General features: G+C 45.3%; 3 protein-coding genes across 3 annotated transcripts; 2 read left to right on the top strand and 1 right to left on the bottom strand.

Annotated features, from left to right (window-relative positions):
• Positions 1-2,601: 2,601 nt before the first annotated feature.
• LOC4343508 (mavicyanin) lies at positions 2,602-3,916 on the top strand. The gene is made up of 2 exons (XM_015792221.3): positions 2,602-2,925; positions 3,236-3,916. Exons 1-2 carry the CDS (start codon positions 2,757-2,759, stop codon positions 3,661-3,663), a joined length of 597 nt encoding a protein of 198 aa, XP_015647707.1. The 5' UTR covers positions 2,602-2,756; the 3' UTR covers positions 3,664-3,916.
• Positions 3,917-4,392: 476 nt separating this feature from the next.
• LOC4343509 (transcription factor ILR3) lies at positions 4,393-7,393 on the bottom strand. Its single transcript, XM_015792219.3, has 5 exons — positions 7,098-7,393; positions 5,550-5,609; positions 5,389-5,466; positions 5,131-5,293; positions 4,393-4,912 (listed from the first exon to the last, which is right to left on the bottom strand). Exons 1-5 carry the CDS (start codon positions 7,289-7,291, stop codon positions 4,637-4,639), a joined length of 771 nt encoding a protein of 256 aa, XP_015647705.1. The 5' UTR covers positions 7,292-7,393; the 3' UTR covers positions 4,393-4,636.
• A 1,017-nt stretch (positions 7,394-8,410) lies between these two features.
• Positions 8,411-10,989, top strand: LOC4343510 (beta-amylase). Its single transcript, XM_015789698.3, has 6 exons — positions 8,411-8,806; positions 8,890-8,970; positions 9,056-9,457; positions 9,572-9,736; positions 9,844-10,575; positions 10,657-10,989. The coding sequence occupies exons 1-6, from the start codon at positions 8,498-8,500 to the stop codon at positions 10,861-10,863; spliced, it is 1,896 nt and encodes a 631-aa protein (XP_015645184.1). The 5' UTR covers positions 8,411-8,497; the 3' UTR covers positions 10,864-10,989.
• The last annotated feature ends 1,146 nt before the right edge of the window (positions 10,990-12,135 follow it).

The raw sequence follows: 12,135 nt of genomic DNA on the forward strand, positions 1-12,135 counted from the left end.
TTCCCTCCAACGACACAGTGCCGCCTTCCTACCACATCGCCAACGACAGGTTTCTTTGTGTATGCAGTGTTGCTTCCTCTCCTATGGCAGCAGCAAATGATTTCTTCGCGGCGATGGTAGTGGCGCCATGTCCAATAGCCGAGCGGCGATGGTCCAAGAGTCAGGTGCGAATGAGCTCCTCAGATGCCGGATTTCTTTTTGCGGGAGATGGTAGTGGAGCTCCTCGGGCAATAGATTTCTTCACGGAGATGGTAGCGACGCCACATCTAGGAGGTGCACACCAAGGGTGGCAGCGGCGCCCGCGTCTAGGAACTTGGCACGGCCAAGCTTTACGCCGTCACCAACGTCCTCTTCGTCTCCTAGTCACTCCTCCCCTCAATGCTCGGCTCCTAATATCTTGTAGGTACCACTCTGGTATCAACGAGTATCATGTGGTATCAACAGGTACCAACACCTAGATATAAGATGATACTTAAAGGTATCACCTGATACCTCGCAATGCAAGTATCACCTGATACCTAGTAAGAATCGTATGATACTTGGTAAGCATCATCTGATACCTAACCGGTGCCATCCCATCCGAACGGGATTCCTTTTATAGCATCCCCTGAAACTAAGCTCTGAAACTCAAAATAGATTTCCTCTCTGTAATACTCTGATGTGATCTTTTAAATTATGTGGCAACGATGGGTATTTTGCTAGTTTCCTTTTAAAAATCAAATAAATCCAATTTCAAGTGTATAATAGCTAATTCTATCGCCATCCTAAAATAACTTTATTTTTCACCCATTCACACATACCAATATAAAGAAAAAAAGATTAGAATGCCCTCAACTTTATCAAATCCTAATGCAATTGTCTCTCATTTTATCTAGGCCTAATGCATGTGTTCCTAATTTCTCAAATTTCAATACAATCATTGTTTGAAAGATGAAATTATTTGAAAGTTAAAGTTATTTTAGGATAGATGGAGTAGTTACTTAATTATGTGCTACTCATCTCATTTTTCCTGCCAGGAAAAACTCAGCCACATCCTCTGTTTCGAACGCAGCTCTGATTGGCCGCATGCAAAACAAAAAAGCCCATCTAGGCGCCGCAAACAGCCCAAACAGTCTTACAGGCCATCATACTATCAAACGGCGCATGCCGGTCCAAAATGTCACCGCTCCATCGCAGATTCGCAACCAATATCCATCGACCTCACCAGCGACGCAAGGGGATCGAAATTCCGTGAGATATCCCAGTAAGAAAAACAAAAAGAAAACTAGCGATTATGTTTGCAACCCGGAGCAATTACGAAAGATACAACGGTACTACTCCCTCCGTTTCATCATATTATAAGATTTTTCTAGCATTACGCATATTCATATAAATGTTAACGAATCTAGATATATACGTATATATATCTCTAAATTCATTAACAACTATATAAATGTCGGTAATATTAAAAAGTCTTATAATATGAAATGGAGGAAGTATGATTTATTTGTGTGAGCAAAGATAGGGCAGGCAACACCATAGTGCTGCATTTTCTTTCAAGAACTGATCCACATCCACGAGTTGTATGTGTGTAAAATGAAGTTCTCTTTGCGACCATGAAAGCTGATAGTCGATGATGTAACGCACAATCGAGTCGAGTGTGTCCGCAAAACCTGCAACTGCAAGGGGCAAGTAACATCTCTTCACGTTCTGCAAAATTGATTAGTTGATTATTCCATTGCCTAATCAATGAAAACTTGCATGGATTGCTTCCATCAAATCGGCAGCGAGAAGAAATAATAATAGTGATTCCGAAAAGTCAAACTACAGACATGCTTTTGGTTTGTATTGTGTTGACTTGAGTCCTTGGCAACCCAAAAGCTGTAAATTTTGGTCATGCCTATGTTTTTTTAAACTGTATTGTTGCCGAATATACATTTGATAATTCGTCTTATTTTCAGCAATTATACAAATATGAAAAAAAAGTCATGCCTAAAGTATTTTTTATAAAATAGATCACAATAAAATGAATAATAATTACCTAACATTTTTAATAATACAAATGGTAGAAGTACGACAAAAATCAACAGTAACCTATGTTAAAAACCGGGAGTACTATTAGAGGGAGTACTACTTGTACTATTTAGATTACTTGACCCTACCACCACCACCAGCACAGAATACTCGCATTAACATAATCAGAATACATATGTTGGGTAGAAACACATAATGGCATCAATTACCATAATATTAACAAAAATACTCAGAAAAAATAATATTGGAAAATAAACAAAATTGATTAAACATGTTCTATTTTTGTTTATAAAGACAATAGGTGGAATTTGATCTGGAAATGTTGAATGGCCATGAATGCAAATGAGGACATCAGGTAGGTAAATTTATTACTTAGTCATGCTGCAGAGTAGAAGCAATTTCATTAAAAAGAAGGAACTATATATAATATACAAGTCAACTCAAGAGGTACAACGTGCAATGCACAATTAAATCATTTTGATTCCAATTTTGTAGAATGAACGGGAAGCAACTCCAGATCATCTACACAACAACTCCTCTATACATGCATGCCATAAACACTGGCCCCAATTACTTAACAGAAAAAAAAAAAAAGAGAAGAGAGCAGTATCTAGTTCTGCCTTGTTCTTGCTCCTTATATAAACAGCCATTGCTTGCTGGTGACAACATATCGATCGATCAGGCGACGACAACCGCAGCATCAGAGAGAGCCGATCGATCGATCGATCTACCACAAGGGAAGCATGAAGGCTAGCTCCGTAGCATTGCTCGCCGCCGTCATGGCGGTCGCGGCGGTGGCCTCGACGGCGGTGGCCAAGGACTACACGGTCGGCGGCTCCTACGGCTGGGACACCTACGTCGACTACGACAAGTGGGCCGCCGGAAAGACGTTCATCGTCGGCGACACCATAAGTAATTAATTTCCATTGCAATGCACGTAGACCCCGTTCTGATTAAGATGTACATTTTCTCTCGATTTCTATTAGCACGTTTTTCAAACTACTACTAGTACGTGATATGTTTCTTGCAAATAATTTCTATATAAGTCGTTTTGGAATATCAACTAAATTTATTTATTTATTGTAAATAATTAAAACACAATTAATCATATGCTAATAGCTTTCTTATTCTTAATCTATCTCAAATGCCATTGTCCATCGATAATTAATTACTGGTTGATTGATCAAACGAGCTCATCATTGAGATCAACAATGGCGTGCAGCGTTCAAGTACGAGCCGTACCACAACGTGGTGGAGGTGCCGGCTGAGACGGACTACGACGGCTGCGTCTCGACCAACCCCGTCTCCGTCCACTCCGGCGGCAACACCACCTTCGAGCTCGCCGCCGCCGGCACGCGCTACTTCATCTGCAGCATCCCGCGCCACTGCCTCAACGGCACCATGCACGTCAAGGTCACCACCGTCCCTTACTCCGCCTCGGCCGCCGCCGCCGCCGCCGCGGACGCCGGCCCTTCCCCGGCGCCGCTCCCCTCGCCTCCCGCCGACGAGCAGCAGCACAGGTCGAACTCGGCGTCGTCGCCGGCGGCCGGCCCGAGCAGCAGCGCGGCGTCCACGCCGCGGCATCGGAAGCAGCCGGCGGTGGCCGTGGCCGGGCTGGCCTTGGCTGCTCTGGTGGCCATGGCCGCCTAAACGATATAAAAAGAAATTAATATCGTTTTATATTTCTTATTGATTTTAATTACTATTTACATGTGGCGTACGTAAATACACGGGTTTCTACGTATATTTATCGAGGTGTGGTGAAACTTCTCTTGCACCAGAGGCGTTTTGTTACTCGTTTTGAGGGTTGCTGTGTATTAATTAATTGTTGTGTATACATAAGCCCTTCTGTATTTTGCAGTTCCATTTATTAAAGAGAAGATTCTTGCTGTTTCATTTTGAAGGTATTTGCTGCTATATTACTAAACAGTAAAATTTTCTGCGTTGATCAACATAATGTTTGTGTTTACATGTGCTATTCGATTTGTTGAGTACAAGGCAAACCTGGAATTAAACACAAGCATCTCAAAGATAATTTAATTTGAACCGCGAGGAGATCATGTTAGGCAAATTACAAGTAGCAAACTCCCTGAACATGATCAGGATTGCATGCCGATGAAAGAAAAGGAGAAAAATCGCAAAATGGTACTAAAATAATGGAATATTTTATTCCCTGACGGCTAATACCATAGATGCCAGGGAGCATGTAGAGCACGTCTTGCTGTGAGGTGAACACGTTGCACCAAACAGCGCACATATTGTTTTCCTTTTCTTCGGACATGGCCACCAATAACCCAATTATATATTGTTTTCCTTTTCTTCGGACATGGCCACCAATAACCCAATTATGCTTCTCAATGGTCAAAACACGGTGGGATATAATTATATGGCATCTAATTCTCATTTAATTGGACAGATGGAATTTATTTACTAATATGTAATATACAACGGTGTCATCTTTCGTCAGTTCACATGTCACCGGTTGATACTTCGATACAGCGAAGCTTCGGTTTAATCCTGGGATTAGCTAGGTAGTTTAAACACTGACGACCAAACTGGGCTTGAATGGAAGGCAGTTTCACCTCTTTCCTACAAGGCGAGGCAAATTGATCTTTGCTTTGACTTATGCAACAGGAGGGCATGACTTGGTGTCATCTGTGGTATCAACATCAGAAGGCGGCATGAACTGCCACATCGGAAATCCTGGGTAGCCAATCACAGGCATCATCAGCTTCTGCCCGGCAGCTTGCCCTTGAGGAGCAGTGAATGCACTGGCTGGGATAACCGGAGGGTGTGGTACGAAGCTTGGTCGAGCATTCAGGAACTTTATCTGCTGCTCCAGGCTCTCTTTCTCTGCCTTCAGCTTTTGCTTCTCATCACGCAGCTCGTTTTTCTCAGCCTGCAAAATTGAAGGACATGATGCTTAGTTTGTCCTTTGGATTTACACTTTATAGTCCATACAAACCATATAACCTAAGGTTAACACCATGCTGAGCCAACAAAACTATCAATATTGTCATTACATTTTAGACAACAATATGTACACAGCTGCTGCGGGGGTGCCCATAAAAATAGATGCATGGCAAATAATTATGAAGAGAAAATAAAAAGACATACCTTCAACTCTTTGATTTTCTCTTGGAGACTCTCATTTGATTCCTTCAACTTCTGTGCCTCACTACGCAGCTCAGCCATTACACGAATAGCATCGTTCAATATAGACGATTTGTCCATTTTGGGTGTCTTCCCTGGTTCCAGGACAGCACCCAGTTCCAAGAACCTAACAGAAATTAAGTCCATGAATTAGTTTAGAGTTAGAAAAAACAATGCTGCAACCAGAAAAATGGGTTGAATTAAAAATGATGCGAAAATTACCTCTCGTTCAACTTGTCCCTTCTTACTTTTTCCCTGCATGCTTTGGAGCTTGGTCGAGTGCCACTTTCTGATCTCGGACTAATGTTTTGTGGTGCCAAGTTAGAAATGATCAAAAGAAAACAGGAAAGGAAATGTAGATTGGATAATGGATGTGAACAAACCGTTTATTTGTTGGCTGTTCTTTGCCATGTTCACAGTCCACAGAGCCATTGATTTCAGCACTGGTGAAAAAAATAAACTTGTACTTCAGTATGCCATATGTCACGATAATATACAGCAATAAGTACATAAAAAACTATACAATGACAACAAAAGAATCAAGCAAATTTAACACAACAGAACAATACATCAGTTAAGATGCACTGTGTGGTTCATAACACCACAACCTATGGCACCAGAAGGTGGAAGCACAAGTCAAAAACCAGGACAGATTTAAAAACACATGAGATGACTTCCTGGTGCATAAAGAAAATGTACTAGCACCACAAGACTACAAGGTATCATAAATAAAAGAATACTCTTAAATCAAAGAGTTGCAGTAAACAATATCCTAACATGAACACGTTCTTCAATAAATTTCCATTCCACAGTAAGCTTCGTGCTGGAACCCAAGTGATACAGATTAACCACTTCTCTCACCCCGTTTCTGATCCTTCATAGATCATTCATTGAAAAATCCACTGGAAAGCTCAGGACAAATCTCAATACCTGGCTCAAAATATCATGTCAATGCAATTTACTTGCATATAGATACAAAAAATTTTAAAATCTGGTATCTCAGACAGTTGGACCTACAGCAAATCACAACCATCCACCCTCCCACCACCACGCCAATTTGACACCATTTGGTTTACTTGTTATCAGTTCTTATATTGTAATATTACACGGCAAACTGAATCTTGTACAATAGTGGCATCATAAACATCATCAATTATGGTGTATGTTTTCTTCAGTTCAACTATCCCATGACATGACACCAGATAAACATGACACAATGCATGCTTAGCAAACTATATATGCTATGCTATGCAGCATTTGCATCACAATTAAAATGAGAATTATAAATCATGAAGAGGCCCTAAATTAGGTTTAAATACATTACGTATGCACACAAATAAATAGATTTGAAAATGAAGCTGACAATTCAATATAACCAGGAATTGAGCCCTCTGTTCAGTAAAACAGGCTGACGGCTCCTACTAAGTTATACTACCTCCGTTTGTTAATGTATGACGTCGTTGACTTTTTGATAAACGTTTGACTATTCGTCGTCTTCAAAATTTTTGTGCAAATATAAAAAATTTAAGTCATGCTTAAAGAATATTTGACGATAAATCAAGTCACAATAAAACAAATAATAATTACATAAATTTTTTGAATAAGATGAATGTTCAAGTGTATTTTGAAAAGTCAGTGGTGTCATATTTTAGAAAACGGAGGGAGTACGTAACTAGTTCTACATGTTCAGACACACTCAATGGCTAATCCCCTAATCCGAATCCCACTGATAGTCTGATATGATACGCTTCTATCGACCTCCAATCGAACAATCAATAGCAACGATCACGATATACCCAGTCTCAACTTACGCACTAACACGCTGCCGCGACAAATCAGGACGAAAAAAAAATGTAGCACCCCAGACCACGGCACCGGGCCCAGCCAGGGCTGGCTGGAGCGCGATCGGAGGCCGTAAACCCCGCAATTACCAGGCGTTCGGAGCCGCGGTGGCAGGGGCGACGGGCTGCTGCTGCGGCGGCGGCGGCTGTAGCGCCGCCTGCGGAGGAGCGGGCGTCGTCCAGTAGAAGCCTCCGGCGGGGGCGGCGTCGAAGCCGGCGGCGGCGGCGAGGTCGTCCATCAGAGGGCAGTCGAAGACCCACGTGGAGCCCTCCGGGGAGGCCATGGCTGCGGGGGGGTGGGGCCGCTCACCGTGGCCGGCGACGGTGGCCGGAGGAGGCTAGGGTTTCGAGGTCGCGAGGAGATTTGGGGGCGGATTCGGGGCGGTGGTGCGGTGGTGGGCTCGGACGCCGAGATAAGGACAAGCGGAATAGGAGCACGAGGTGAACGGATACGGACTTTGGGCCAGACCGTAATGGGCTGAATGGACATAGGCTTTGGATGATGGAGTGATAGTGCTACGGCAACTTAAATTTTGTTTCATGAGTTGGTTCTGAAATGGAGTTGGAAAGAAAGTTTAAACCCAGCTTCACATATCTAATTTATTTTGTGATAGCGTTACATCTAACTCTTCTCTCATTTTAGATGGAACTAAAATTGTTTGGCTGAGCTCCAGCTCCACGCTGTGCCAAACAAGCCCTTAGCTTACCATACCTCCGTCACAAAATATAACAAGTAGCTAAAAATTGTTACATCATGAAATGGAGGTAGTAATAGAGACGTAGAGCCCAGGAGAGTGTTTTTGCTCGGATAAAAGGTGAAGTATTTATTCTTGAACAGAAGAAAGTTTTTTTTCTGAAAACAGAAGAGAGTGTTTTGTGTTTTTTAGTGTTATTAAAGAAGTTGTTTATAGGGATAAGGTGTGCGTATGTGTGGATTTATAAGGGTGAGTATATGTGTTTCGGGAAAAACAAAGAGGTTCGGCCAATTAGTTTAAAAAAGATATAAGTATTGTTTTATTTTAAGTATTTTTATCTTAATTTATATTTTGTCATACTAATAGTTTTTCTTTTACGATAATCATCTTCAATATTTGGGAAATAATAAAGACATCCTCTAATTTGGGAAAACATCGATTTTATTTTCTTCAGGTGGAATTGAAAAATGGGGAAGCAGCCATCCTCTGCCATTTGCTCGCATGTTGAACGCACACCCTTACTGTAGCTATCACTGCACAAAGCCAAAACCAAAAGCACAGACAACAACAGCTAGTAGCTTCTTCTGAACCCTCAATATTCACCACTAGAAAAGCAGAAACTGAAATGGTATGAGCCTCTTACTTAACGGGAGAAAAAAAAAAAACACGCTTGAGAGCTCACGCAAACCACACCTTCATGAACACCTGCTCAATTCTTCCCAACACACATCGCCAAAAAGGGGACAGATTTTTGTGTCACGCAGATGGCATGGCACGCCAAGTCGCCAACGATATATGCCGAGAATTCACCGGACAAAGCCAAGAACATCTAGCAAAAATTTTCAAATTTGGACAAACATAGCCCGGACAGCTTCGCTGCTGCCCATCATGATTACAACCTCGTCGCCATCGTCGCAGCCGGTCAGGCTGCAGCAACGATGGACATGCCGGAGCAGAGCGGCGTCTCCTGCTCCTCTTCTTCCACCGCCGGCAACCGGGCGGCGGCGTCGGCGGCGGCTCGTCGCCGACTCCCAGAAGACGGCGGCTTCTCTCCGGGTCCGTGCTATTGCCGCTGAGAGCGAACAGGCTTCTCCTCTACCCGAGGTACCTAGGCACACGCCGAGCGCGCGAACTTTCTTGATTCAAACTGAGTTCCTGCCTCCTGCTGCATTGCTCGTTCACCGCAGCCTCCGCCATTGCTCACCGAGGAGGAGGAGGAGGAGGAGAAGATGCTCGCCAACTACGTCCCCGTCTACGTCATGCTCCCGGTAAGCTCCGAGCTCACGCAATCTCCTCAAGCTTTCGTTCGAACTGATCGTGTCGAGCGGCGCCGCGCCGTGGCGTGGCGCGCAGCTGGGCGTGGTCACCGCGGAGAACGAGCTGGAGGACGCGGCGGGGCTTCGGGCGCGGCTGCGGCGGCTGCGGCGGGAGGCCGGCGTGGACGGCGTCATGGCGGACGTGTGGTGGGGCATCGTCGAGGGCGCCGGGCCGGCGCGGTACGAGTGGCGCGCGTACAGGGAGCTGTTCCGCGTGGCGCAGGAGGAAGGACTCAAGGTGCAGGCCATCATGTCGTTCCACGCCTGCGGCGGCAACGTCGGCGACGCCGTCACCATCCCGCTGCCGCGCTGGGTCCGCGACGTCGGCGACGACGACCCCGACGTGTACTACACGAGCCCCGGCGGCGCGAGGAACCATGAGTACCTCACCATCGGCGTGGACGTCCGGCCTCTGTTCCACGGCAGGACTGCCATCCAGGTACACTGATTTCATAAATTGTTACATTGAGATTGCAAAATTACATATCACAACCATATGATCAAATTTAGGATAATCTAATCGACTTGATCGATTGTTTATCTGTGACACTAGTTGTATGCCGATTTCATGAAGAGCTTCAGAGAGAACATGGGTGACTTCTTGGACTCTGGCCTGATCGTGGACATAGAGGTTGGCCTCGGCCCTGCAGGTGAGCTTAGATACCCATCCTACCCAGAGAGCCAAGGTTGGGAATTCCCCGGCATCGGACAGTTCCAGGTAGGATCAATTTCCTTCTGCAATTAACATTTTAAATTCTTGATGTTAAAAACGTTTAAATTAGTTTACAATTCGGTGTCAGTCACTTCAGTTTGTAAATGTTACAGTGTTATGACAAATACCTGGAGGAGGACTTCAGAGCGGCGGCGACAGAGGCCGGGCACCCGGAGTGGGAGCTGCCGGGCGACGCCGCCGGAGAGTACAACTACACGCCGGAGGACACGCGGTTCTTCGCGGCGGACGGCGGCACGTACCTGACCGAGGCCGGGAGGTTCTTCCTGACGTGGTACTCCAGCAAGCTGCTCGAGCACGGCGACAGGGTCCTCGACGAGGCGAACATGGCGTTCCTGGGCTGCAGCCTCAAGCTCGCCGCGAAGGTGTCCGGGATCCACTGGTGGTACCGGCACCCGAGCCACGCCGCGGAGCTCGCCGCGGGGTACTACAACGTGCCCGGCCGCGACGGGTACCGCCCCGTCGCGCGCATGCTGGCGCGGCACGACGGCGCCGTGCTCAACTTCACCTGCGCCGAGATGCGGGACTCGGAGCAGCCGCCGGAGGCGATGAGCTCACCGGAGCGGCTGGTGCGGCAGGCGCTGAGCGCGGCGTGGAGGGAGGGCGTCGAGGCGGCGTGCGAGAACGCGCTGAGCAGGCACGACCGGCGCGGGTACAACCAGATGCTGCTGAACGCGCGGCCCAACGGCGTCGGCCCCGCCGGCGGCGGCGGCGCGCCGCCGCGCCGCGTCGCCGCCGTGACGTACCTCCGGCTGTCGGACGAGCTCCTGACGGCGACCAACTTCCGGGCCTTCAAGGCCTTCGTCAGGAAAATGCACGCCGATCAGGTTTGGGCCCATTTTGCCAGTTAGTATGGGCTAAATCTAGGCCCATAAAAGGAGGCCTGAGAAATGGGCTTTCTTGTGCAGGATTGCTGTCCGGATCCGGCCCGGTACGGGAGGCCCATGAGGCCTCTGGAGAGGTCTGGGCCGGAGGTGGCCATCGAGCGGCTGCTGGACGCGACGGCGCCGGAGCCGCCGTATCCGTTCGACGGCGAGACGGACATGAGCGTCGGCGGCGGCCTCGCCGAGTTGATCGACTGGGTGTTCGACAAGGTCGAGTGGATATTCTGTTAGCCTTGCTGGAATACGTGTGCGTCAGGAAAAAATTGGAGTATTGCCACGTACTCTATAAGTACCAAAATAAACGAATTTTGTACAAGTGATGCATCATAGTAAATAAATCTGAATAGATTTTGGGCCTGTTCACTTTGATGCCAAAAAAAAACCTTATCAAATTTTGGCATTGCCAAATTTTGGTATAGTTGCCAAAATTTTGGCAAGACATGATTTCTTATATAGTTACCAAAATTTGGTAGCAAACTAAATGTAGCCACTTTTTTGGCAACTTTACTAAAATTTGGTAAGGTTGAAAATGGCAGTAAAGTGAACAGGCCCTTTATCCCAGTACAATGAATTTAAACAAATCGGTTTACTCTTCAGATTTATTGTACTAGAATATATTACATACCGTAGTAGATTTTAGTTTAATTTAAGACAGAGGAAATATATAGTTGCAAACTCACAACGGCATCTGTGACATGCAGGGGTGGATTTACCCATTAGGCGGGGTGGGTCGACCGACTCAGCTACGGCTCGTGTCGCCCCATACTCTCGAGACCCCCTTATCTACTTATACGAACGAACTGTTAATACGATATGTGTCGTGTTCGATTACTCTTATCGAGTGAACATCTTCGTTTTCCGCCCCATTTATATTTTAACGCTACGTCCGCCACTGGTGACATGGGAAGTGCGTTTGAGGCCACGGTTCACTCAATATCAAGTGAGACCCACTTACCTTTGAAGGAGTATACAGATACACCAGGCAAGATAAGTTTGAGAGGAAGTTTTGCATAAAAAAAAACATTGTGCTTCTTAGTATTATAGCGCCATCTCTAAAAATATAATCTTCTCTTTTTCGTGTTATATTTCTCAAATGTATATAGAGTTTTTCACAAAATTTATAACGGAGTAAAAGTGGTGAAAGGGTTACTTTACTAGTCCCTTCATCTACTTTTGATAGTCATATTTCATCTTGACATACAGACTAAGGATAAGTGATTCTACTTATCATCTATTTAAATATATTACTAGTCATTCCTCGTAAACAAACGATTCATTAATATTTACATTTATCTATGCCCATGTAGCCAATCTTGTGTGGAAAAATGGAGAGTCACGTATTAAATCCAAGAAAGCCATTAAGATGATAAGTTGTTGGATTGAAATATGCCTATCAAAAATAAATTTTTCAGATTTATAAATATGACCATAAAAAATAGATGGAGGGAGTATTTTTCAAGGTACCAAGGATTCTTTCTTTTGGCAAAAATACATGAAGATGCG

The sequence above is a fragment of the Oryza sativa genome, chromosome 7 (assembly GCF_034140825.1).
Source record: "Oryza sativa Japonica Group chromosome 7, ASM3414082v1".
Lineage (NCBI taxonomy): Eukaryota > Viridiplantae > Streptophyta > Magnoliopsida > Poales > Poaceae > Oryza > Oryza sativa.